We start from the raw sequence: 27960 nt of genomic DNA on the forward strand, positions 1-27960 counted from the left end.
GGTGTTCATATCCTTGATGGGAAGATGAGAGGCAATGTATGAGTGAGATCTAGAGATCTGTTTCTCCCTTGCTTGCCTAGAATTTCTTGTTCATTCCAGTGGGAAACACTGTCTGCATATTTTCTCTCTCTCTCTCTCTCTCTCTCTGTTCAATCCACCCTTCCTCCAAAGAGCTTAGGGCAGTGGTCATGATCTCCATCTGCCCGTTTTATCCTTGCAACCACCCTGAGGGATAGACAAGACTGAGAGATAGCCAGTGCACATGGCTGAAAACTGGGTGGGACAAGTGTCTGTCCCAGCTTCGGGAGGTGTGTGAATTGAATTTTGAATTCTGTGCGAACAAACCACTAGGCAAGAGGAGGGGGGAGTGATCACATGTGAGAGAAGAGCTGGGTAAGATGGTTTTCACCTTGTTAAAATTCTAGGTATGGGAGGTAGGTAGGATGGTGCTGACCTACCCAGCTCCCCTCTCACACATGATCACTCCTCGTTCCTCCTACCTAGTCGCACACGATTCAAAACTGGGAGTCTACACAGCTCCTAAAGCTGGGAAGGATGCTTGTCATATCCCCTTAATGATTGTGTGAACAGCCTTAGGGAGTGTCTCAAAGTCAGTCAATGAGCTTTGTGGCTGAGCAGGGATGTGAACCCAGTTCTAGTCCAGCATTCTCACTACTACATCGCACCAGCTCTCAAATATGGAAAGAAAGGACCATGCATGTGGGTTGACTCCACTGAAAGGAAGGAAGGAGCCCTGGTGTAAAGAGGAGCTCCACACATTCTGTCATGTTTTTAAGGCAACTTTGTTACTACTTTGAGGTGGGAATCTTTTATTTCTGTCACCATGACACCCTGTTGCTCATAGGTACAAATCAAACGAAGAGTATGTGTATGTGCGAGGCCGTGGACGAGGGAAGTATGTATGTGAGGAGTGTGGAATTCGCTGCAAGAAGCCCAGCATGCTGAAGAAACACATTCGCACGCACACAGACGTCAGGCCATATGTCTGCAAGTACTGTAACTTTGCTTTTAAAACCAAAGGTAAGCGATGGTCAGCTCCACGCTCCTATTCCTAGTGCATTGGCTTGCTAGTTGAGTTCTCTTGAGGGCACTAGTGGAAGAGAAAAGCATTTTTAAAAAAAGAAAGAATGTGGCTAGGATGCCAACTCTCTAAATTGGCTGGAATTGGATGAGGTGTGCCCGAGCAAAACCCAAATCTGCTGATTTGTCACAAAGAGTGGCAAACTTCTCTTTGAGTTTGCCTGCAGGGATATGAAGCGTGGCAGCGCTTTTAACTGCAAAATAGGTTTGGGACCTTTAATTGTGGCCAAAAGCATTTTCAACCAGTGAACAACCAGCCAAATGACACTTGGGTGGGTGGGGAAAGTTCCTTTTACATGGGGTTTCCAAAGAGGTCTCCATAGGCTGTGGAATGTGTGTCCAGCCTACCATGCTAGTGCTCTCAACGCTAATATATATGGTGTTTCTTTTTACCCTTGCCTTGCCCTGCCCTGCCTGCAAAGGTTATGCCTTTCCCCAAATGAAACAGTTTTTCAATCCAAAGCCTGCCCGGTTGCCAGTTCTTGGGAATGTTGATTTCCACCTTAAGCTTCAAGTTCCAGGAGGTTTAGCAACACCTACTTTTCATTTAGTTAGACAAAGGATGTTTCCAGTCCTTCTGACAGATACATGCATGATAGGATTGTAGCCTCAAGGTCCAAAAAGGAAGAGGTGGTGAAACCTGATCAAACCATTGTGTAAGTTTAGGGATCAAACTAGGTGGTGTTAGTTGTACCGACAGTTTTGGTGTGTGTTTGTTTTTCCTTCTGTAAGTAGCATGCATGGAGGACTTAATCTAGTAGTTAATAGCTAACTTAAGCCAGCTGGTCAGTACCATCTGGGGAGATGATTTCTCATTGTGGTTTTTGACAAGGTTTGCACCCCCAGAGATGGAAGTGTGGCGTTAGCATTGCAAGACTTTCACCTTTCAGTGTGTCCTCATGCTTTTATTGTCCTGACCATCCAGCCTCCAGTGGCCAGATGTGCAATGGTGTTTTAGAAGTGCAGCACTGAATATTTGTGCTGCACTTATACATCCAATTTTAAAAGATTTTCCAGAAGGTTTTAGGACTTGTATATAACTCTCCTCCTTTCTGACTCCAATGCCCACCGTAAAGTGGCAAGATTTTGTGCTATTGCATGTAGCATCAGGAAGCAGTTGGCTAAGACCTGAAATGACAGCTTGTAGGGTATACAGGAGAACCTCAATATTCATGGATCCAGCATCCGCGGATTTGTGCACCCGTGGTCGGGTAATGGACACTGACCTTAGTATATGTGGTTTAAAATCTGGCAAATGAGTTAAACCTGTGGGTCAGGGATGGCCGCATTTCCAGCTGCCATTTATAGTGCAGGATTTAAATTTTATGGCCTCATTTCCTTGAGAAAAAATGTTAAAAATCACCCCCAAAGCCAAAAAGCCCGGGTGATTTCTGACTTCAGTGGGGGCATTGCTAGAATCCTGGAGGCCCGTGGAGCATGGTAGGGTACTTTATTTCCCCCTTTAAACCCCCTTTTTGGCATTTGGGGGGCAATTTTTGGGCCTCTGGGAACTTAACCCCTGCAATCCCATTGCCCCAATGATTCACTATTCGCATTTTTTGTATCTGTGGTCATTGCAGGGAACGGAACCTCCACAAATATCGAGGTCCTCTTGTATAGTCATTGATGATGCAGGGGCATTGCAGTAGTATTGCCACTATTTAGTGTATTAGAGACATGTATATTGTGATTTTCTTTGATCTTGACTGTAAAAAAGTTTTTCAAACAAACACCACTATAAAATGTCATTTATGTTTTCAGAGGAATGGAAATGAAAATTCGCAGGAATGTCCTCCCAAGATTACTCCATAGAGAGAGCACAACAATTTATTTGTTGTCACCCTAATCTTGACCTTAGCTCTTTCCTCTGTGCAAAAATGAATGCAATTTTACCCAAGTCATTTTGGGCGTAAGGATAAAGAAAAAGTGGTAATACACAAAAGTCTGTTGGTATCAGCGGGATAGATGTTGCCAAAAACGATGCTTGCTTATTTATTTATTGGAAATATTTATATCCGTAAATACGTAATAAATATGAAATATTGATTGATTGGAAATATTTATACTGAAATATTTATTTCAGAACACTACTGCTGAGAGTGGCTCAGAAAATGAATACAATATTAGTTTTACAATACAATATAAAACAATATAAATATTATAACTGTTAAAAGATCAGGCTAAAACCACATTTAAATGTTACAAATTTTAAGTTTTTAAGGGCATTTTTGTGAGCATTTGTCCCCTGAAATGGTACTGCTAGCCAAAATTTGTGGGCCTGGCTTACGGACTTTAGGGTAGGATATACTCCCTGCTATGGTCCTGATCCAAGACCACACACCTCATATGCAATACTTACGCAAGTAAAAGCAAGCACACTAATGGCATAGCTAATGGCACTCCAGTTTGGCTCTAAAGGTTCCTTATCTTGAACATTTGAGTCTAACAACTCTGATTTTGCTGTTGCACAACCAGAAATGCTCTCAATTTTTCTTTGAAAGAGCATAAATTCAAGTTATTTATTTTTTATTTATTTATCCTTCTTATTTATTTGTTATTTCTCTGTGTAAACCACCCTGAGCCATTTTTGGAAGGGCAATATAGCAATCAGATAAATAAATAAGAATAAGCGACGTGTGCTGATCGTATCGATCTCAATCCCCTGGGGACTTCTGTGCAAGTTCTGTTGAAATGCTCCATCCTTCCTTTTCGTCATAATTCCTCAACATTTCCCAGTGAATGGAATGAGTGCATTTATTCTTCAGGCTTTCTCTGTGTTGCCACCAAATTCCACTGCAAGTGGAAGTTGGCCAGATTTTGAAGTTATGCCTTAGGTGGAATTGGAGTGGGTTTTCAGTAGGTAGGGTGGAGAAGCTAAGAGGAACCAGGGGCATGTTCCTCAGATTCCTCTTGTGCTGGGATTCAGCAGAAGCCTCTAGGTTCTAGGAAAAACTTAAGTTTGCAGTACACTGCTCTGGGCTCCTTGGAGGAAGAGTGGGATATAAAATGTAAATAATAATAATAATGATAATAAATATAATATGAGAAAGACCTCAAGGTTCCTCTGTGTCATTCTCCCTTTTCTGAGTGAAATTCAGCTGGGCGGATGGAAATAATGTACGATTTGGGTGCATGGATTTATAGAAGTCTTCTTTGCGGAAGTCTTCTTCTAGGTCCTACCCATTTCTAGTTCTGATGATCCAGAGCTCCGTGGTAAAGCATGCCCAAGGGCCCAGATTCCATCTGTGGCATCTCCAATTAAAAGGGTGTTGGGCTGTCTCTGGCATGCTGTTGTTTCTGGGCCCCCTCTTCTTTTCGGGTAGTGGACTGTTTCTGCTACTGCTGCAATGGGTCTGTGGCCAGACTGCTCCGGGAAGAACCCAGTTGGTCTGGTTCTTCTCCCCACAACCCTGGTGTTCACCTGCCTCTGACTGTCTGCAGCGTTAGAGAAGGTGCTGCCAGGCTGTGTAGACAATGCTGAGCTAGATGGACCAATGGCCTGACTCGGTAGAAGGTGGTTTCCTATGTTCCCGTTTTCTAAATGGCAGCAGGAAAAGAAGCTGCCAGTACTGAATTCAGTACACGGCAAGCTGATAAAATCTGTCTGTCTGCTTTGCAGGTTTGAGTGTCCTGCATTTTTTTGGTGCCGTTGCTTTCGCTCATTTTGACTCGCATTTGAGTGATTGACTCAGAATTGAGTAATTGGCCTTAATTTTTGAGTCCGATATCTTGGCTATGGCTATGGCTGAACTGATTGGTTGGATTTAGGGTCAGATTTGGGTGCGCACTGATCCTCATAAAACATTGAAGCGAGAGCTAACCAATCAGGGCCAATTAATACTCTGTCCAAGCAGCAGCTGCCGAGAACCCAATTGGAGGCCCTTTACAGATGGCCGGCCTTCATAAAATGAATCCGCGTGTCCGAGAGAGACAGTGGGGATTATGGGGATGGAACGGGCATCCTGCTGGGTGGCACTGAATCTTTGGTGTCACCAGGATCCTCTGATGGAGTCGTTATAGGAGGGATGAGCTCTGGCTATTTGGGGTCCATGGGACCTGAGCTACTTGCTTTGGGCTGGGGGTCTCAGCTGGGACTTCCTCCTCCTTTAAGACAGCCTCCTAAAGGTCCAAGCCCAGGTGAGTCCTGACCAGTGTTCCCTCTGACAGGGATTCCCAGGTGTTGTTGGTTAAAGGTAAAGTAAAGTGTGCTGTTGAGTCAATGTCGACTCCTGGCGCCCACAGAGCCCTGCGATTGTCTTTGGTAGAATACAGGAGGGGTTTCCCATTGCCTCCTCCCACGCAGTATGAGATGATGCCTTTCAGCATTTTCCTATATCACTGCTGCCCCATATAGGGGTTTCCCATAGTCTGGGAAACATGCCAGTGGGGATTCGAACTGGCAACCTCTGGCTCACTAATCATTTCCCACTGCACCATTAGGTGGCTTGTTGACTACAACTCCCATAATCTCTAGTTGTAGTGGCCTTTGGGGATTATAGGGGTTGTAGTCAAAAATATCTGGGGTTACAGGGAAGACTGGTCCTGACTATGCCAGGATAGCCACATCAGTCTCAATTCACTTGGTCCATTTTTCACTGCAGGGCCAGGTGTCTAGTTAAGCGACTGCTTTCAAAGCCTGTGGGTGACTTCCACTCCTTTAGAATCTGGCCGTTTTGTCATTTCATGTCAGCTCCGTAAGACCCAGAGAGCTGCTTTCAGTTCAGCAATCCTCTGTCTTGCCAGCACAATGTACTGCTTTACACATTCAGGGCTTAACTACACATTACATGCAAATGCGTCCTACAGAACCCCGATGGCTTCTTCCTTTTTTTTAAAAAAAAGAAAAGCAACCTCGTGAGGAGGCCATTTGGAGGGGTGAGGTAGAGAGAGAAGGGGCACGACGCATTATCCGATTCCCAAACTGCTTTTCCGCTTAAAGAAAAACCCGAGAAAGCAGCCCGTTGGGGTTCTGTTAGAGCCATCTGTGTATAAAGTGTGTGCAGTTAGAGCAAAGCCCTCCAGCAGATTGGAACGGTTTGAAGTATGATTCATTTTTAAAGGACTGTGATGTGTTGGAAGTTATGTTGAAAATGTCTGTGTTTCAAGAACTGGTAAAAAGCTTGCTCAAAGCCACAAAGTTGCTTTGGCACAGCCGAGGCATAGTTAAGCACTTTTAAGCCCCCTGGATTCCAATTAGAGAATTAAAGACCTGCTTAATTCACCACTGTTGGAATCACCGGGCCTTCGGAGCACTTAACTTTGGCTGGATCATGCCCTTTATATATAGCAGATGCATTTCCCTTTTCCTTTCTTCTATTCTTTCTCTTTCTCTTTGGACCACATGTTGCCAAAGAGGGTCTCTTTTTTTGCTGGAGCGGGGGAAGTGGAGAAACACAATATCATAGAAATGTATTTTTTTTAACCTGAAAAAGCAAATTAGTATTGGCAGTGTGCAAAGCAGACAGAATTAGATCTGGAGCATGCTTTGGTGCTTCAAAGGTTAGGGCAAGAGACACCTTTTAAAAGTGGTGTTTCTTTTTATTTAGCAGAGGGAGAGCAACTGGCCCTATCCATCCCCAGCAAAACAGCCATCCAGTGGCTGTTGCTGGAGTCTATCTTATGTTTCTTTTTTAGATGGTGAGCGCTTTGGGGACAGGGAGCCATTTTATTTGTTTATTTATATCAATGTAAACCGCTTTGGGAACTTCTGTTGAAAAGCGGTATATAAATATTTGTCGTATTTGTAAAGGCCTCCTGATTTGAATTGGCACTTTGGCGGGGGGGTGGGGGTGGCACACTGACTCAAACTGGCCTGATTCAAAGCAACCACTTCAATTTGGAGCCCAGGTTTCAGTGCCCACCCACCACCCACACCGCTTCCCCTGAGCAATTTGTGGGGGGGACTTGGATTTGGGTAAATAACTGTATTTCCTTGACTGACCCGACCCAACTCTCCCCATCACACTAATACTAGTAACCCCTGCTAACTGGGCAAAGAGGCCCCTTTTAACATGGTGATTCTCTTTATTTAGCAGGGGGAGAATAACTGGCCCTATCCACCCCCAGCAAAGCATCCATCCAGTAACAGTTGCTGGTGTCTATCTTACGTTTCTTCTTTTTAGATTGTGAGCCCTCTGGGGATAGGGAGCCATCTCATTTCTTTATTATTTCTCTGTGTAAACCACCCTGAGCCATTTTTGGATGGGCGGTATAGAAACCAAATTAATCATCATCATCATCATCATCATCATCATCATCATCTGGATAAAACAAACCAGTCAATAACACCTGTCTGACTGTGTAAACAAGAAATAATAATTTAGGATCAGAAATGCATCTGAGATAGCTTTTTTAAAAAGAAGCTGTATATCAAATGATGACACAACTGCCAGGAGGGCATGTGAATTCATCTCTTGATGCAATTGTAAGGAAACCTCGACCACTGGAGTCCGAGGATTTTTGGCGTGTCTTCTGTGCCATGCTGAGTGTAAGAAACCACGTTGTAGGGCCCGGATCCCTAGCGTGCATGAGTGACTTTGAGTAGAAATGCCAGTGAAGGACCTCATGTGCCCAAATCCTTTCACCTCATAAGCTAGGTGCCGAAACCATTCGAAAAAGCATCCAAAACTTTTAAGCTCAGTCCTTCCTGAACGGTTGTGCGTGGCTGCGTTGCAACCTTTCGGGAAGGGCACCCCCATGACCAAAACAGTGGTACAGTGGCAAAGAGCAGGCAAGGACCTGCATGCCTCACTACCACTCTCTTAACACATACACAACCTGCGGTTGCCCAAAACGATTTATGCACATCCCGGTTAAAGACCCAGGAGCAGGACATTTATTTTAATTGTAATGGTTAGTTCAGAGCTGATGCAAATGTTTTGCTTCATTCTGAATTTCCTTGAGGTTCTGGTTCTGGTGCTGTGGAGCCTTAATGCCCTACAGCAGAGAGAATATGCCTGATCTAAGGCTGCAGTCTAATTCAGTGGTTTGTAGCAGATACGATATCCCTTGTATATAGAAGTCCGAGAGAAGCAGGTAATACCGTGCGCTTTCATTGGTGGGAAGTTGCAGGGGTGGGGGCCTTGACATTGTTTCACGTGATGGATCTGGCTTCTCATTATGAGGAAAAACAGCAAGCATGAATTGTCTCCTTTGCTAAGCAGGGTTCACCTTGGTTTGCATTTGGATGGGTGACTACATGTGAGCCATAATGGCTCAATGGTACAGTATCTGCTTGCATGCAGAAGGTCCCAGGTTCTCTTCTGCTTACATGCAGGTCCCAGGTTCTTTGAAGTTCTCTGGCATCTGCAGGCAGGGTTGGGAGAGACTCCTGCCTGAAATCTTGGAGAGCCTCTGCCAGACAGTGTAGGGACTGAATGGAGCGATGGTCTGGCTCAGAATAAGGCTAAGCAGGGTTTGCCTTGGTTTGTATTTGCATGGGTGGTTACATGTGAGCTCTGTCTGCTGGAAGATAATAATGCGTCCACAATTCAAGACACCGACTCAACGGCACAACTTTACCTTTATTTCAGAGGTAGAGACTCTGCTTTGCATGCAGAAGGTCTCAGGTTCAATCCCTGCCAGCATCTCCAGGTAGGGTTGGGAGGGACTCCTGCCTGCAACCTTGGAGAAGCCACTGCCAGTCAGTGTAAACAATCCTGAGCTGGAGGGACCAAGGGTCTGACTTGGTATAAGGCCGCTTCCTATGTTCCTGTGCCTGCATCCACTTTTCTCTGTGGCCTTTTTTACACTTGCGCAGTCACAATGTGGGTCAGATTCCCATCTCCTCATTTGGATCTCAAAGGAACGGAGAGGGCTCCCTTCTCCTTGCTAAGCTGCTTTGAGGTTTAAGAATGCAAACGAGTATTAGATCCCGTAAAAGCAAGCCCTTTCAATGGAAGAGCTTAAGTCACTAATAATGTTCACTGACAACCCAGCAATGATAGAAGAGAGCATAGGGGTCCAGCATGTCCTGTCTGTTCTTTCACTGCATGCTGCTACTCCCTCCTGCTTTAATTCGTATGTCAATTGATTTAGAGTGGACCAATGGATAAGAATAGTGACCCTTTTCAGTTAGGTCTCTCGTTTGAAATTCACGGACTCTTTTCTGTGTCAGTCATCCGCTGAACAAACTGGCCTAGAGTGCTGGAAATGGTAAATTTATTGTGCATTCTTCTGCCCCTTCCCGATAAAACTCATTATGAGATCACTCCTTAGAAGCACCATACTGAGAAGTGGGATCCCTGCAGACGCTTTTCTGAAGCAGTCTGCCATGAGGGCAATTGCAGGGGTAACGGAATCAGGCAAGTTACCACTTCTACAGTGACTGTAGTTATAAACCAATTTTCAAGTTGATATTCTCTATACCCACCGGCAACAGAACATCTCCTACTATGAGGCCATATTTTTATGAAACCCTTAAATATTAAATATTATAGACAGTGTCTGGAACATGCAAAACATGTCAGTAATGGAATCAGAATTTTGGGGTATTGCTTCTGGTTCCGTTACTGAAGTATTTTGTGCCTTCCAGACACTACCTATTATAATATTTAAGTGTTTTGTAAAAATATGGCCTCATAGTAGATGTTCTCTTGCTAGTGGGCAAAATCTTCTCTTGCCAGTATTAACTTGAATATTTGTTTATGGCTGTAGTCATTGAAAAAGTGGTAACATGCCTGATTCCGTTGCCCTTGGAACTGCCCATGAGTCCCAATTATTTGGTCCTCCTTTGACAATGTAGTCTCCTAGTTTTCACTGCCAACAGTTGGGAGAGTCTTGGCTATGTCATCTTCTTACAGTGCATTTGGAGAACTCAGCTAGGTATTGAGGCATGCTTGGGAGCTAACCAAGCCTTGCAGGAGGTTCACCAAGGATGTACATGTCTTCATATTTTCAGTCTACTCAGTCCATGGAGGAGAGAGGTAAAGGGAGAAGGGTGAGGAAGAGAAGGGATGTGTTCTCCTGTACTCTTCCCTGCAGATCTTTCTCTTCTTTTATGTGCCTCTATTCTTGACACCCCTATCAAATCCACTCCTTCCTCCTGTTTAATGAAGGATGGTCACAATTTCATTAATTTCATTAAAATCCAAGGAATCAGGGCAGCTGGGCATTTTTCACACAGCAAGCTTTACCATGCGTTTACTGCAAGGCTTTACTGTGAGTCTGAAATTGCCCCAAAAAACTGATGCAAAAAGTTGACTTTTTTTTACCCCAGATATAAATCGGGTTACACTCTAACGTGTGATGAAAAAGCCAAATCATGTGTGAAGTGCTCCCCAACATCTCACAGGGACTTCTGGGTAAATCTGGCTGATATGTGAGTGCACACCCTCCCTTCCAGAGGAGATGTGAACTAAAAGCCCTGTGTGAAAAACGCCCTGGGAGGCAAGGAGATATGCAGCAGCCCTGTGCCAGAGCTTTTGGTGACAGTGGAGGAAATGCAGGGGTGGTGGGGGGATGGGTACCCTCCCTGCTACTCAAAGGTAACCCGCCACCGAACACCGGACCTCCGAACCAGTCTGGCGGTCCGTAAAAGGACTGCCAAACCAGTTCGTGCACATCCCTACTCCACAGAGGAGAGGGGTCTTCTTTGTTTGGTTCTTTCTTAACCCCTTGCCTATCCTTTCCCCCATCCCCTGCATTTTGCTGTGACTAATGGCTGGCAACTTTGACTGCGAACCGCGTTTTTGCCTTGTGTTTGATAGTCATCATGCTACGCAGCCGTCTTTCTCTTCTTTGGCTTTCCCTGCCTGTTGTGTACACTGCAGCAGAGAGCATTCTGGGTAGCGCCTTCTCCCACAATGCAAAGCACACTCCTGCCTGTTTTCCTCTTTTGCATGACTGCCGGCTGTTGTGTGGGCGGGACCTTCACCCCCCCGCTCCAAGCAGCAGACAGCCAAATCCAGGTTCAGCCACTGGGGCCAGCCACTTGCGGGTACAGAGAGGACATGGCTCAGGGGAAATCGCCTCTAGATCTGTCAGAGAATGCCAGGAGAATGAGCCAAGAATGTTGCTGGTTGTTGCATGCAGAAATCAAATGGTGTTTGACAGACGTCTATGTTCTGTTTTCTTTCAGGGAATCTGACTAAGCATATGAAGTCAAAAGCCCACAGCAAAAAATGTCAAGAGATGGGTGTATTGGTGTCCTCACTGGCGGAGCTAGAAGCAGAAGAAGGTACATGTCCTGCTATATACTGGTGATCTTCACTATTGTTCACTATTCACTATTGTTCAAGCAGGGGCCACTTTGGCAAAAGAACCTTCAATATGAGATCTATTTTCCACTGTGCTGACCTCCACGTAGGACGGCACTTTTCTCAGTGCTGAGATGGCGCCTTCTCTTAAGAGCTCTGTGAGGAAAGTGCTGAGGAAGGACTACACTTCCCAGCATTCCATGCATGCCTTCCAAGATGGTGCAGGGGCTCAAGAGGGCTCTGTTTCCCTTAAAGGAGCCTCACTGGTGCTGGGGAAAGCACAGCACTGCATGGTGAGAAAGGTCATCTCCTCATGGTGCCAAGGGGGCTGTGCAGAATAAGGGGGCAAAAAATAACAACACTAGACTCCCCCCACCCATGTTAGTCAGTGGGATGGAATGTTTGCAAGCTCAGAGCAGAACAACAGACAAGCAGATGGACAGAGGTAATAGAACTCTGGGGTGAGGTGAGAAGAAGGGCTTGAACAAAAAAAGTGGGACGTTTCTCAGCTTGACCAACACTCAAGACAGTCATAAGTCCTGAAGGGGTTTGGAAAGGGCCTGGGATTGAGCATCAACCTCTCCTCCCCCCACCACAAATACACCCAGAGAACAGGAAAACTAAAAAGTGTGTGTGAAAGAAGACCCAAACTAGAGCAGGCTCTCTTGTCTTGCTTGCTAACGTTTGCTCCCCACCATGCTCAGCTGCAGGCACAGGTTAACTCTTGCGTGCCAGCGATATATGACAGCATTTTGTTGCCAGTCCATGCATATGGATGGATATTCAAATGGGGGATCTCCTCCTGCACCTGGGATTGCCCCGCTCCTGGGACTGCCAAAAACTATCATCTGACCACCCTCTGAAGCAGGATGGTGGGCCTGATCGGGCCCACAGAGCTTGTCCAGCAGAGCTCTCTTCTTCTTAAGATCTTCTAGCCCACAGACACAAAACTTTGTGTCCTTTTCTCTCCATGGCTGATTGCAAATTGCTGTAGCTAAAGGGCTTCTTCCCTCGCTGGTAATTCAGGTTCTCCTTTCGTCTTTTTTTTGGTGGATGCTGGTTTGCACCATGCAGGGGAAAAAAATTTCTTTGGAAGGAACAGTGTTTTGCCAGAGTTCTACCCCAGAGAGGGAAGAACGTGCAAAAAGCAGAGTCCAGTATTGTGTCAGTCACAGGGAAGATGCATTCACGATGGGGTCAGCCAATAGACATCTGCTGCAGTGTCAGGTTGCTGGAGGCCTCGTGGAGTCCGCTCACTTCCTCGGAATCACTGATCTGCTCCGACAGCCTCTCACGAGCCTTCCCTGTGTGCTTGGGCCGACTAGCTGTGGCCATGTCTTCCTCAGGCCCGCTGCAGTCTGGGTGGCTCAGATCATGCCGCCGTGCCACAAACAAGGTGTGATTAAGTCTTCTGATGAAAAGAAGTGGGGACCGATCAGTCGCGTAAGTGATGTGTTGAAAGCCTGCAAATCGCAGCTCTGGTCTGTGCTGCAGATCCCTGCAGGAGACGATGGCCAAAGCTGGGAAGGCTCCGGGTGGATTCTGAAAAGGAGCCTGTTTGTTAATGACTGTGCTCTGTCCATCATTTCCCACATCCCTGCTGGGCTGATGGTGGTGCATTTTGGGCAGCACCGTATGTCGGGAGCTTGGCGAGGATTCAAGACTCAGAGTTGACGGGTTTTCCTGCAAAAGGAGGAGGAGAGCTGGTCTAGCAGTAGAAAGCATGAATTGTCCCTTTTGCTAAGCAGGACCCACACTGGTTTATATTTGAATGGAAGGCTACATGTGAGCTCTGTAAGAGATTTCTCTTAGGGGATGGGGTGCTCTGGGAAGAGCATCTCCATGCTTGCATGCAGAAGGTTCCAAATTCCCTCCCTGGCAACATCTCCAGGATAGGGCTGAGGGAGACGGTAACCTGTCCTGCCTGTAACCTTGGAGAAGCTGCTGCCAGTCTGTGTAGACAGTACGGAGCTAGATGAACCAAGGGTCTGACTCGGTAGAAGGCAGCTTCCTGTGTTCCTAAGGCAAGCACATATGAGCATGATAACATTGGCATGTTCAAAAGGAACCTTAACACAGAACCAGGCACAAGGCCGTCTTGGGCTTAGAGGGATCTCTGGCTGGCTGAGTGCTCCATCTTTCTTGACGAGCCTGTCCAGAGGCCTTCCTTCCCACCTGCCCTCTTGGTCTCTGGACACCTGCTGAACATCACAGCAGCAGCCAAGCTCAGCTCTATGGTGCAGGAATCCACTGGTATTCAGGATGGACCCCTCCCATGTTTGTTGATGTTGGCTGTGCTGCTCTCTACTGGAATGTGTTTAGCTGTCTGGGCTTCACAGTGTCATGCAGGCAAGACATGTAATTTTATACACACAAACACACACCTCATTTCCTGCTCTGGCTTAAAAGCACTGGTATTGTTTCAGGCAGGGACAGGGCCTTTCCTAATGCATGCTGTGTTTTAATTATGGAACACAACGTCCATCCATTGCTGTAGGTATAAATACAACCTTTATTCCAGGAAGGCAAACTTGATCATTTTAAAAACATTAGCTTTCTTTTAGTATGTGGTCAAATAGAAGATGACCTTGAGTTTAAGATGACCCCCCATATTTAACCAAAAGGAATAGCAAGATGACCCCACAATTTCTAACATGGGGGGTTGGGAATCAGCTCTTGGATTCAGGTAAAAACAGCATTCCTGTTTGTGTGGGATACAGTTCCCAGGGAAATAGTACAAATATATTTGCTTGTGTGTGTGTGAGAGAGAGAGAGCATGGTTCAAAATGTGTCAGGCTCCAGTCCAAGGGGTCTGGGGCCAAATCCAGAAGGGAGCCAGCCTTTTCGAGTGAGTGAGTGAATGAGGTTCCCACCTTCACTTCCCCTACTTTGAAGTCTTACGCTATCTCCAGAGCGCAGGGGAGCTTTGCTCCCTATTATTAGGAGTGGGTCACTTGGATATCTCTGTACATGCTGCATACCTGATCATTTAATTTATATCCTCGCCAGGAACCAGTGAAGATCCCTTCCAAGATTCAGAAGGGCAGGAAGGGTCTGAGCCACTTGAAGAGCACCAGTTTTCAGACCTAGAGGATTCTGAAGATGATGATGACAATGATGATGAGGAGGAGGAGGAAGAGGAGGAGGAAGAGGATGAGGAGGAGGAGGAGGAAAGCCAAGCGGAGCCACCTGTTCAGCTTTCAGAAGCAAAGGATGCCTCCCTTCCAGGACATTCTCCAAGTTCTCCCTCTGCCCCGGAGGATACCAGGACAGCCTTGTCTGTACTGGAAGAGGTTGTCTCTGGCAGCAGGCGGGCTGGCCCTGGCCACCGGGCCGCTGCCTCGGGGCTCGAAATGAAATGGTCAGCAGACAGCACCGAAGTTGCCGTCTGCCACAGCTTCTTACGACTCCACCGGCCAGTTTTGACCCCCAGTGAGCACTTGGCTGCTGCTGAGAAGGACTTGCTGAGCAGGCCGCAGCAGGCGCTCTCAGCCATGGACTTGTCGGTCTCCAAAGACCCCTCCCCTCGAAGGAAATGGTCCCCACGCAAGGACCCCAACGGTGGCAGCAACCGGTCTATCTTGGCCAGGAAGCACTTGTTAACCAAAAAGGAAACTTCGCCGAAAAGGTTTTCACCGACGGGAGAAAAGCCTTCGCTGAGGAGCCTCTCCCCAGGGACGGGCAGGTCCCCTGGTCACCGGATGTCCCCAAGGAGGGAGGCGTTTCCTCTCCGCAGCCTGTCGCCCCGACTTGAGCTTTCGCCCAGCAGGTACATTTCTCCAAAAAGAGAGCTGTCCCGAACACACCTTCCGCCAGAGAGGGGGGTCTCTCCTGTGAGACGCCCATCTCCCAGCCGGGAGATGTCATCCTTGAGGTACTTGTCCTTTAAGAAGATGCTGCCCCACAGCTATTCAGAGCCACCTTCGCGGTACCCCTCCCCAGGAAGGGAGGACTTGCCTACTCGTAGCCAGTCGGCAGCAGAGGAGAGAGTTCAAAGCTTGTGTAAAACTCCACATGGGATATCGTCTTCAATGCCTCTACCTCATAGGTCCCTTGGCAAAAACACAGAGCTCTATGAAGAATCCAAACCGGTAAGCTCTATATCATTGGTCTTCAGCTGGTGGGTGTGGCTTGTAACAGAGGTTCCCAGCAGTGTTCTAATTTTTGTTGTCTGTGTGCAGAATGAGCTTTGTTCTGGGCGGCAGTATCAAGACAGTGTGAGCACAGCTGCATTCAGAGGGGGGAGAGCCGGTCTTGTGGTAGCAAGCATGACTTGTCCCACTAGCTAAGCAGGGTCTGCCCTGGTTGCATTTGAATGGGAGACTTGGTGTGTGAGCACTGGAAGATCTTCCCCTCAGGGAATGGAGGCGCTCTGGGAAGAGCAGAAGGTTTCAAGTTCCCACCCTCGCATCTCACAGATAGGTGTGAGAGAGTTTCCTGCCTGCAACCTTGGAGAAGCCACTGCCAGTCTGTGAAGACAATACTGAGCTAGATAGACCAATGGTCTGACTCAGTATATGGCAGCTTCCTATGTTCCAGAGTGGGGCCTTCCTGATTAAAACTGAGCTGGATCTAAAATTAACTGAGTGGACATCATAAACTGTGTGAACGCATGTGCACGCCTTAGAGGGAACCCTGGTTCCCAGATGTTGTTGACTACAACCCCCACAATCCCTAGCTGCGATGCCCTTTGGCTGGGGATTATGAGAGTTGTCATCAACATCATCCCCTTACAGGGAACACTGGTCAGTACCCACAAGTTGTGGCTCACTTGAAATGCCGACCCCTTCCAATTCCATCATTCCATTTATGGGCTGTGAAATTTGAGGAAGAGTTTTTGGCATTTTTCAGGGGAGCCAAACCTACTTCACAGGTGGGTCCTGGGTCTGAAAAAGCTGAAGATGACTCTTCTTCCATCTTCTTCTGGGTTTTTTATTTAGTTTTTATTTCCCTGCCCCACTCAACAGGATTGGGTGGCTTTGTGCAGATTGATTTGTGTGTTTTCTCTGAATTCTCCCACCCACTGAGAAATGGTAGGTGGGTATGTAGGACGGGGTCTTTTTGGTTGTGGCACCATAGTTGTGAAATGCCCTCCTGAAAGAGATCGTTTGGTCCAGTCACTGAGCACTTTCTGCCACATTTTTTAAATTGATTGATTGATTGTTAAATTTATATACCGCCTTTCATTAAAACAATCCCAAGGCGGTGAAGAGACAGTTCTTCCACACAGCACTCAGCAGGGACCCTGCAGGGTGACAGAACTAACTGCATCTCGACTGCTTATTTCTGTTGTTCGGCAACTCTGGATATATTTTGTTGTTATGCTTTTACCAAGATGTATTAGTTCTCTTGGGGGTCTCTTCTAGGGAAGGAAAAGTGGGGTATAGATGTCTTTTATTTATAAGGTTAAGAAACATAAACAAGGTCCCAGTGAATAGTCTGAGGGCACATGAGAATATTAAATCAAGCTAAATTAAATCTAGATTATTACCAAGATGTATTAGTCATCTTGGGGGTCAGAAACATAAATAAATGTATAAGCAAGGGCCTAGTGAATAGTCTGAGAGCACATGATATTATCAAATCCAGCTAAATTAAATCTAGATTATTAAATCTAGCTTATTAAATCTAGCAGAGGAGAGACTGCCTGGAAGGCCCTTAGAAACTCCTTAGAACCAGGAGCATTAGATTGTTAAGACTGTAAGGAGCATTAGATTGTTAGCCACATGGGGTTAAATGGAGTGACGGGCACCAATCTAAATGGTTTCTAAAGGGATTAGACAAATTCATGGCGGATAGGGATATCCATGGACATTAGCCCTGGTAGCTATATACTTCCATCAGGATCAGAGGGGGCATGCCCCTGACACCAGGTGCTAGGGAGCACCAAGGGAGAAGGTGGTTGCCGTTTTCCCTGTTTGCGGACTTCCCGAGTGTATCTGGGTGGCGGACTGGGTGGGCCTTTGGCCTGATCCAGCAGGACTTTTCTTATGTTGTTATGAGTTGTAGCATTCTTACAAGAGTGTATGTGTGTGTTTTGTGGCACCTTGGAGAAGTCTAAAAGATTTGTCGTGACATAAGTTTTGTGTACTAGGGCCCGCTGTGCAAGGTGCTGGCTAATAGCGTAATCATAGAATTGAGCTCTTGTTCACGGAAGTTTATTATTAGTGGTATATTTGTTAATGAGCTAAGATTTTAAGGAAGTTGACACCAAGGTCTCCCTGGAGGAACAGTTCGTTTCAGGCCAATTTGGGACTGGAGTGTTGGCACTTTTTGTGTTTACTTAATTTGGATTATTTTTTAGTATTGGAATGAATTCCCTTAAACAAAATACTAAAGAATATGCTCCACTTTGTATTCATCTATTACAAAATACAAGTAGCTTTTCATGTGCTATTTTTCGTCCCGTCTGAAAGAAGAAATGGCAAGAAACTAGTAGTTAAATCTTCTGAAGAATCAGCTTTGTCCACCAGATTCAGGGTTGTATGTTAGATAATGACACAAATTTGGAGCAAATGCTTGGTATTGTGTTGTTCCACTATAAGTCACTTTGTGCTGCAGATTGCAGAAAAAGCAGGGTAAGATATAGAAAAAAATAATGCTGCTTTGAACTCACTGTATAGCTGAGGCATGTTTTGAATTCAGACTCCAGCTCTCATGATGATGTGTCCTCCTACACCAGGGCTAGGCAATCTTCCACACTGCAGTTGCTGTTGAACTACAACTCCCATCATTCTCAACCAATCCCAGGCTGGGGATGATAAGGATTATAGTTACAGCTAGCGGGCCAAAGCTGGCTTACCCCTGACTTATGCAGTTTTGGAAGAAGCTCCACTTCCCATTACAATTACTTAAGTTCTGCTGAGAAGGAGTCAATGACAAAGCTCTGGCTGTTTTCGACAGATCCGTTCAATAATTCTGTGAACTGAGCCCAAATTGAATTGCAGAATCTGACTTGTGCACACCTCTACTTCCCAGTAAGCATGCTTAGGATTATGGCCTGAAATTGACAAGACAGGAGAGGGGAGGGGAGGAGAGGAGCGGAGCGAGCGAGCATTTGTTTGGGGCAGACATGAACTTCAGGTGCCCACTAACTCAGCAGGGATAAGGCCTCTTTCCTTAGTTAAAAATTGTGAGCCCTTTAATAAGGGTGCAGGGGAAGGGAATTGACATTACCAAACTGCTGTCTTTAATATTTTTTAAAATAGCTTTAATGTAATAATTAGCATGCTGGAAATTGACCTTGGCCCCCACATACCAAGTCCTGGCTGGTTCCAGCCTGTTTGAGTGGTGTGCCCCTGCTCTAAAACGAAGAGATCCACCAGTTAGGACCGTTTCCAAGTCTAAGCCAAGTCAGGTTTCTTTGGGCCATATCTGTGCACTAGTGTCTCCTCAGATGCTCCAGCCCTGTTGTTGACTGATGCTTATTGATTTTCTGCCTCCAGTCATTGCAGAAGACAGAATCCAGGAGTCAAACAAGTTCTCCCAGCGTCACTCCACATCTCTACGCAAGACCTTTGCAGTCTTCCCATGAAATACACGTACATGCGCCAAGCCGAGTGGAAGACTACATCTTCAGTCATCTCCCGTTGCATTCCCAGCAGTTACCCAGAAGCCCCTGCCCGATGATTCCCATTGGGGGCATCCAGATGGTCCAGGCAAGGCCCAACAGCCATCCCAGCTTGGGGCGTGGCTCAGTGATGTCACTGCAAGCCAGCTATTTTGCACCCGGGGGCCACATCTCTGAATCCAGCCAAGCTAAAGAACGGGGCAAGGAGGCCCAAGACCTGCGAGCCTCTCCATCATCAGCAGCAACCCCACCACTTCAAAGCAGCAGCTACTTGGACGGGAAAATAAGGACTAGTGAGCGTCAGCAGAAGGCCACCGAGGAGGAGGAACACAGGGTAAAAATTCGCGCCGAACGCGGCAGCTCAGAGCAGGAAAGCTGCTCAGCTGCTGGAGACAGTCCCTGCCCCAAGGATGAGTGCTCTCCGAAGCCTTCGGCCAGGGGGGAAGAACCTTCTGGGAAGGAGGGGAAGACACAGCGCAGCCGCTCAAGCACTTCCTTTGACCCCAACTGCACTTTCGTCTCGGATTTCCCCGTGCAGACGCTGGACAGGAGCAGCAGCACTGGCTGCTTGACGGAGCCTGTCGCAAGCCAGTCCCCTTCCTGCCCGCTGACCGTCAGGAGAAGGAACCTCTCAGGAGAGCCAGCTCCCCAAGCAGGGGCACGCCGGAGCAGCAGCCCACCCCTGGAGCAAGCCGGCTTCAGCCTCACACACCGGCAAGCCGGCGACAAAGCAGGAAGTACTTAAGCCCCCTCTTGCTCCGCCTTCTTTGGTTCATGTAACAGGCTTCCCATTGTAAATCAACAGATCTTTTGTCAATGCTCTTGGTTTCAGAATAATCATTGCAAACGGAAGGATTCAAGCGTACGACCAAACCCACAGACCATTGCTGGTTTTTTTCTTTGCTTGCTTTCAGTCTGGTATTATTTCCATATGTACCTGTGCCTTTTTCTATACCTTTTTCTTTTGTTGCTTGAAATATTCAAACAGACAAAAAAAAAATGAGGTTCTGATTTTATTTTTATTTTAAAGAGCATTTTTGGAAAGGGTTTATTAGATCGTGCCCTCCTCCTTGACCATTTAGATGTCTAGCTCTAATGGGCATGATGAATGCAGAAAGGAAAGGGTTAAGAAGCATTTTGACAGGATGCACTGAACACCTTTAGGAAATAAACACCTCTTAAAAGAGATTGATTGAATTGTTAGGGAAAAGTGACAGTATCCCCGCTCCCGTGTATAGACGGTTACAACCCCTATTTATTATATGTTTTATTTAAATATGTGGCAAAGTGCTTGTTGTTATTTTATAATTTTTGCTTTTATTATTTGCATTACTCTGGTTGCCTATAAATGTGCTTTAAGGACAGCTGTGACTGCTTTAATTTGAAAAAAAAAGTGTTTACCCTTGAATTGTAAATGAAACTAGCACTTATTTTGTATGGGGAGGCCCCCAAAGGTGGTGAAAGAAAAATCTCTCCAAAAAAAAGAAAAAAGAATTTTAAATGTGCCTCCCTTACATACAACCCTCAAAAGCACTTTTTTAAAAAGGGACACACACACAATTTCCCCCCCCAATGTAATTGTAAGAAAATAGGAATGTATTGAATGTAAAAAAAAAGTTGTGGTGAAGGGTTTTGCTTCGCAACAGCCATTCTTGCTTTAATCCTGACATTCCGCGACTGGCGGTTGCTTTAGTACATGCGCACAATCCTTACGGGGTGCCTTTCACCGGCCACTGGGTCTTGTTTCCCTTGGAACCTACCCTTTGAACATTTGCTCTATCCAGTTTGGGAAATAAAACCTTAGCTTTGGAGAAGCCATTTTTTTCTCTCCCCCCGCCCCACTCCATTCCCCCATGCTTCTTATATAAAAAATTCTCATCTGATCTAACTCTTGGAACTCAAAGAGAAAAAAAATTGGAACAACAGAGGTTGCTTCTCCAGAAGTGAAACCCATCAAGGAATCATCTGTGTAGTCCCACATATCCAGTCTCCGTCAGTAGCCATGCCACCTGCTTGCATCCGGAGGAAAGTTGATACAGCAAAAGTCCACTTCATTGGCTTGGCTTTGGGCCAATTGGTGTTCACTTCCTTCCCTTCCAGAACTTCCTCCTCCAGCCACCATTTCAACTGGCTGTGTCGGAGGAGGAGGAACTCATCCCACAAAGCTCATCCCATTGGCTCAGCTGCCATTTGTCCCCTCCTCTCCCAGAATAAGTGATGCTGCATTATCCGACTACAAATATTTATATACCGCTCTTCAACCAAAGTTCTCAAAGCGGTTTTCACAGAAAAATAAATAATACATAAATAAGCAACAACAACAAATATTTATATACCGCTTTCCCAAAAAAGTTTCCAAAGCGGTTTACATAGAGAAATAATAAATAAAATAAGATGGATGGATAAGATGGTCCCCTGTCCCCAAAGGGCTCACCATCTAAAAAGAAACATAAGGCAGATACCAGCGACAGACATGGCAGGGATGTTGTGCTGGGGATGAATAGGGCCGGTTGCTCCCCAGTATGCTAAATATGAGAGAACCACCACTTTAAAAGGTGTCTGCTCAGTTAGCAGGGCTCAGCTGTTATCCTGACAATATTGTCTCAATATTAATGCACAACATCAGCCCTCCAGCTGTTTTTGGTCTACAGGTCCCATGCAGACACAGTGGCCAACAGTCAGGGGTGGCGGTCAAAGTTGTGCAGCCCTGGTCTACCCCGACTGGCAGCATCTCTCCAGGGTTTCAAACAGGGATTGTTTTCCCCAGCCCTACCTGGAGATGCCAGGGGTTGAACCTGGAAGCTACCGCAAAACTGCCTTGACTATTCCCTCCATTCATTCTAGCAGTTATGTATGAATTGGTACCTGGATTTATTTTCTGTCCCCATTTAGTTTCCTTTTTGTATTCTGTGCCCTAGATAGGAAAGAAGACAGTTTATAAATGCAGTCAATGCATTCAAACAAACAAACAAGGATGCAAATAAATTAATTAATTAAATAAATAAATAAAGTGAATGCAGTAAATTTATAAATGCATGACCTGATAAAGACTTTGTCTTTGTCTGATAAAGAGGGTGTCTGTAATTGGCCAGGGGGATTCAGCTATGGGCATCAGACCGCCAGTATATGGGACTGCACAGAAACCACGACAAAGAAGATGAAGGTTTTAATTTTGTTTCACATAACCCACCCCACCCCACTGCTCCGCCACCTTTTGAATGAATTTTAGTCCATACCACACCGTGGACTTCTGGGTGTTTAAAATCAATAGTTGCACTAGCTAATGGTTAGCAAATGGGCTTGTTTTTTACACTGTCGGTACCATTTTAAAAGGTTAACATCCGGAAGGGTACAATAGCCCCAACTTCTTACCAACCTGGATGCCACGTACAAGAAATCACACCAGAGCCACCCAGCTCCGCCCTGTTAATACAATTTCAACAGTGCAATTATGAACGGCATGTTTGCTCTGAAAGTGAGAAAGCTCACGGCAGAGGCTGGAGGGTCTCTTGCTCTGTACAGAGTTTGTACAAGTTCTAATCAAAAATGTTCCACGCAGACTGAACCAGTGGACCATGCCTGTCTTCTTTCTGAGATGGTCCAGTTTATTATGTACAAAAAAGTGCAAATAAAATAAAATTGTGAATGAGGTCCGATTTTAAAAAACAAAACACAACACCGGGCCTGAAAAGCCAAGAATTGTTACCATTGCACAGGGGGGGGGGGGATAAAACCGAATGGGCGGGGTTTGAGTTGAATGCCATGCTGTGATGTATCCTTTCATTCTTGTGTGGTATGGGTAATTACGGACAAAAGGGTGTTTGTCGTTGTTGCTTTTGTGGAAATTACATAAAGATTGTGACGGTGACCAAATGGACGGTGGAATTTTAGAGTTCACTGGAAAACGCCATTCATGATCTAGAGTGTTCTTTCCTTTTGTTTACTTCCAGCTGCAATACCTCTTTCAGTGCAAAGGTCCAGAATAATCTTGCTAAGAAGTCCACACTGGAGCCTGGGATCTACCCAAAGACCGCCTTAGTGAAGGTCCAATACAACCCCACTTTTTCAGCAGGCCATGGGGATGGACATCTAACATTGGCTTAAATTCTGGCTCCAATGAAACCTGTACTGTGCTGATGTTAACGGCAAAGGATCCAGAATGTCACCCATCCACTTCCACAAAGGAGCATGCCCTGGATCAGAGCTTCAGTGGGCATTGTTAGAAAGCATCGCATCTCTACCATGGCTTTGAATGCCTGGCCGTTTTTTGAGTAATTAATTTCACCTTGATTGTCTTCCCCACCCCCTTCCTTCACGAAACGGAATTCCAAGCAGTCCTTTTGAGGCTGAACGGTGTTTGGAATTGAAATTGTACATGAGCCATTCTTGGGCACTTGCACATCTATGATCCATTCATGCTCTTACTGTACCTGTTTGGGGGCTAGATCAAATGGACGCGACACTCGGCTTGGGCCTATGGCTTGTTGGGGTGCATTTGGGAGTTGCATTTCTTTTCTGTTCCAGTGGAATCTGTAAACGACCTTTTCCTCTTGCACCTTTTAATCCTCTTTAGGACTCTGCAGAAGCCAGTTTTGTCCATGTTTGCAATGGAAGCAGGTGGCCAACAGGGGGCAGGCAAGCACTGTACATATCATAGTTTCTTGCACATTTATTATCCCAGGATGGGCACTGGCATCTGGGGGAGAAGGAATGGGGCCATTGGACCACAAGGCCACTATGCTGCTTGAATAGGCACACAGTCAGAGCAACCCAGGACATCCTCCAGAACAGTGTCTCTGTAGCTTTAGGTGAAAATGTCTGCTTCCTTCTTCCACTGCAGAGGACTTTATTCTTTTTCTGGTTGGGGCTGAATGAGTGCCCAGTTCATAAATACTTGTGCCAAAGTTACCTGCTTGCTTTGCATTTTGCCATCTCTGCTGTGTCAGAGCTATGTCTGACAATGGCACTTATTTACTTCTTGTATGATGGCATTGCACGTCTTTGGTTTCCACACAGGACGCTCACATGCACTTTGGAGAATCTTGCACAGTTGGTGCCTCATGTGAGTTCTGTGAAATCTTGGGGGGCGGTGTCAATTGGGCATGCAAACCAGTTCGATGTCAAACCAATTCAGTTTGAAGGTTTGGGGTCGAGCTGAACCACTCCTGGTTTGGCTTGAACCCCCCCCCCCCCAAGCCGTTTGGGGTGTGTGTGTGAGCCTTTTTACATTTAAATTTTTTTTAGTACTTATCCCCTCCAGGGGGCTTCTCTGAGGCTGGGGGCGGAGGTCCGTGAAGGTTCCCTCTCCCCCAGCCAGCCTCCGTTTTGGCACAAACCATCTGGTTCTGGCATTCTTCGGCCCATTCCGGGCTTTCCCCCCTCACGGTGGCCATTTGGAGGCCACCGCACATGCACAGTGGGCCTCTGTGTGACGTGGGTCATGACCCCCGGAGGGGGTAAGTACTAAAAAAAATTTTTTTTTTTAAAGTAGAAATGCTCGCAGGCCCCGCAAACCGAACCGGGGCGGGGGGGGGGGGGAGTTTGATCTGGCATACCCACTGGAGACCAGTTGATGCCTAAGTCAGTTTCAGCCTCACATGTGAAAATGTGGGGAAAGTGCTGGAGATTATTTGGAAGGCAAGCAAATACAAGATGGCAGCAGTATTGTTCTACCCATCCACTCCAACCAACTAGCCTCTTGGGGCATTTCTTGATAGTCTACCAAGTGCCCTGGCTGGCCAGGCAGAACTGGATCTCCTTATGACAAGCTACTAACCACATGCTACTAAGGGCTCAAACTGCAAGGTGCTGAGCACTCTAGGCAGACCTAGCAAAGCCTTAAGGATGTCCTTCACCTGAAGCACTTAAGTTGGCCCACGAAAGGTAAAGTCCTGGGTCAACCACCGAGGCTGATGTTCCTCTTTAGCGATCGCTGCGTGGTCCCCATGGTGTGGTGCTATAACAAAAGCGAAGTGAAGTGACAAACTGGCTCCCCTTTGGTGTCCTCTGATGAAAGAGCTGGCAGCTCTGGTTATAATTAATGTTGCTAGTTGAAATTAGATTTATTTTGCAGAGATCACATTTTAATCATTCATGAATCAAGGGATGATGTTTTTAAAGTGTCCTAAAGCTGCAACCCTATGCTTGCTTACTAGGGAATAAAGTGCCAGTGGACACAGTGAAACTGACTCCAGAGTAAACATGCCTAGGAGCAGGTTGTGTGTTGTGTAGCTCAGTGATGGAACACATGCCTTGCATGCAGAAGGTCCCGGGATCAATCCTTGATATCTCTGGGGAAGACCTCCTGTCTGAAATTGAATATTCTAATCTGCAGTCTCCTGAAGTCAAAGCACTTATATGTGAGCCAAAGTAAACCCCTGGCTATGCCCAAAAGTGCTGCAGTGCTCTGATGCATAGGGACCAGTGCCCCCTCTAATGCACTGGTGCAGCGGAGATGTGGTAACTTCTACCAACCTCTCCTTCCCCTGGAAGCCTTCTGTGCCATCTAAAAATATATCCCCGAGGACTGCACAGCCCTCAGGGACATATTTTTTGTGTGCCATAGGCGGTTTCCTGGGGGAGGGCATCAGAAATTATGATTGTACTGGTGCGGTTAGTTGAGAAGTTCTGTTAGGCTGCTCTTTTGTTGCACTGGTGAATCCTTCTTCTGTATGTCAGCCTTGGTGTTCATATTGGCTTAAAAAAATAATAATTTCCACGTTTTAAAAACATAGGAACAGAACACAGCTAGCTCAGCTTTTGACATTAAACCACCAAGATACATTTGAAAAATACATAAAATATCAAATCAGAGTCATGCCAGATTGATTATTAGCTGTCAATAAGTGTAAACCGAGCAATATTTAATGGCTGCGATAGACTATGTTGAAAACTACATAAGAACAGCCCTGCTGGATAAGGACCACCTAGACCAGCAGCCTGTTCCCCACAGTAGCCCACCAGATGCCTCTAAGAAGCCCACAACCAAGAGATGAAGGCATACCCCTTCGCTGGCTGTGGCTCCCCTGCAACTAGTATTTAGAGGCATCCTGCCTCTGAAATTGAAGTAGCCTATAGCCGGTAAAAACTGCAGAGAGGGATATAAAGAAATTTACTCTGCCGTTACTGCAGAGAGGGATATAAATATGAGGATATAAACACACTAAATTAAATAATGTATATACATCAGTGTCCTTAATAGAGAGGATGTGTCTTAATTCTCCACGGTAGGCAGCCATGGTTCTCCAGCTGTTGCTAAACTACAAGGCCCATCATCCTGGGCTGCAATGTTGCAGCTGGGGATGATGGGAGGAGTTGTTCAGCAACAGGTGCCAAGCCAGGGCTTCCTGCCCCTGCTAGCATAGCACATTTTTCGCAGATGTTAATTCTCTTCAATTAACAAAAATATTCAATAAACATAACAGGATCTAAACCTAATCTTACAGATGCAATTGTTGCTATACTTTCTCTGATATTATCCCAATAGGTCTTTGTCAAGTTATATGTCCACCAATATGAACATATTTCATATTTTGACACCTTCAGAGTTTTTAATCAGCTGTGATATTGTGGCTGAAATTTAAAGCTCTGTGTGTGTCTGTGTGTGTGTGTGTGTGTGTGTGTGTGTGTGTGTGTCGGTAACAAATGCACCATGGTTGAGGGCCACGTGACGTGTCTTGAATTTGATCTAGCCCTTACATAGTGTATTCTTCTTCTTCTTTCAGCTTGATTTTACTGTGTGTGTTCCTTAGAATTTCCTTTTTTGTCCAGTTATTGCACAGTATTTGTGAATTTTAAAAAGGTATAAACTATTTTTTAAAAGAAATACCAAATTTGGGTCCTAATGGTGACATAAAACAAGTTTTCATTATGGAAATATGATGGCACTTATGCTCACTTTAGTAAATGTAATGTAAAATAAATAATAATAATAATAATAATAACAACAACAACAACAATGTGTACGCAAATTTAATATACATGGTCTCATGTAAGATAAATATTTGCCTTTTTTTCTAAAAGGTGTATGTATTCTGTAAGTGGAATAGTCCTTAGAAAGTTTCTATATGTTCTTACAATGGCAATACATTCCAAAAAGGTACTGTAAATAATGTACAGCGTACAGTGTAATTTGGTAGTTTTGCCTGTAATTTTATTTTAAATTCAGTTTCTACATTTGCATCTTGCAATGTCTGTATGGTTATAAGAGTGCAAAAAAGAAATTGCAGGTAAAAAGCACAGAATATAATGTTAAAAAAAAAACCTGGGGAAAAGAGAAAAAAAAATTCCGCATTTGATGTTTGTGACCCTTATTGTAAATGACATCTGTACTGTGAATGAAAAAGTTTTTACACGTATATTGCCTTTACTACAGTCCAGACTGTCTACTCAGTCTGAGCCTATTTTTAAAAAAATAGCACGTTGGAATAAATTTTAAAGTCCCAACATATCACCAGTGGCCTCTTTGGCAGTCATTTCTTTCCCAGAAGAAAGGCAGGGATGTGTGATTCTTGCCCCTGTGTTTCCGTGGGAAGGCTGGCATCATGGGTGGGCCAGCTTTTGAATTCATCCATACATGCATTCATGTGTTTGTTTAGCCCAATTCAGACATTATGTTGTATGAGTGTACAGACATCTGTACACTTCTGCATGTATTTGTGTGAAATATTATACCTGGGTTCCTTTCAAAAGTGAACCTGAATACAGGCCCTTCAGATAGGGAGTGTACTTCTGTACCTGTGTTCAACATAACATGTGAATGACTGTACCTGTGTATAGATCTGTACCTGTGTACACTGCACACTTGTACAAGTGTTGAACATAATATGTGAATGGGCCTATTGCAAGCCTGCTCAGCTTTGCCCCCCCCCTCCAGCTGTGTTTGGACTACAACTCCCATAATCCCCAGCCACAGTGTCCAATAGTCAGGGATTATGGGAGATATAGGCCAACATCTGCAGGAGCACCGACGATGAGCAGTCCTGGCCTATTGTTTCAATTCATACCCAGCTTTTGGGATAGCCCAAAGTCCAGGGCCTTTTGTGGGGGAGGGACAATTGCCTGCCGAAAGTGTGGGCTCAGTATTTGAAACCA

At 45.6% G+C, this 27960-nt stretch overlaps 1 protein-coding gene across 7 annotated transcripts in view; it reads left to right on the forward strand.

Moving 5' to 3' along the window:
* Positions 1–27314, forward strand: part of HIVEP3 (HIVEP zinc finger 3) — a 268460-nt gene extending 241146 nt beyond the window's left edge. For all 7 annotated transcript variants that reach the window (XM_053267805.1, XM_053267803.1, XM_053267809.1 and 4 more), the window contains 4 exons: positions 866–1041; positions 11180–11278; positions 14307–15388; positions 18743–27314. In XM_053267805.1, the coding sequence (XP_053123780.1) occupies positions 866–1041; positions 11180–11278; positions 14307–15388; positions 18743–19612 (2227 nt within the window). In that variant the 3' untranslated portion in view covers positions 19613–27314. The remainder of the gene's footprint in view (positions 1–865; positions 1042–11179; positions 11279–14306; positions 15389–18742) is intronic.
* Positions 27315–27960: the final 646 nt, after the last annotated feature.

The sequence above is a fragment of the Hemicordylus capensis genome, chromosome 7 (assembly GCF_027244095.1).
Source record: "Hemicordylus capensis ecotype Gifberg chromosome 7, rHemCap1.1.pri, whole genome shotgun sequence".
In the NCBI taxonomy this organism is placed as follows: Eukaryota; Metazoa; Chordata; class Lepidosauria; order Squamata; family Cordylidae; genus Hemicordylus; species Hemicordylus capensis.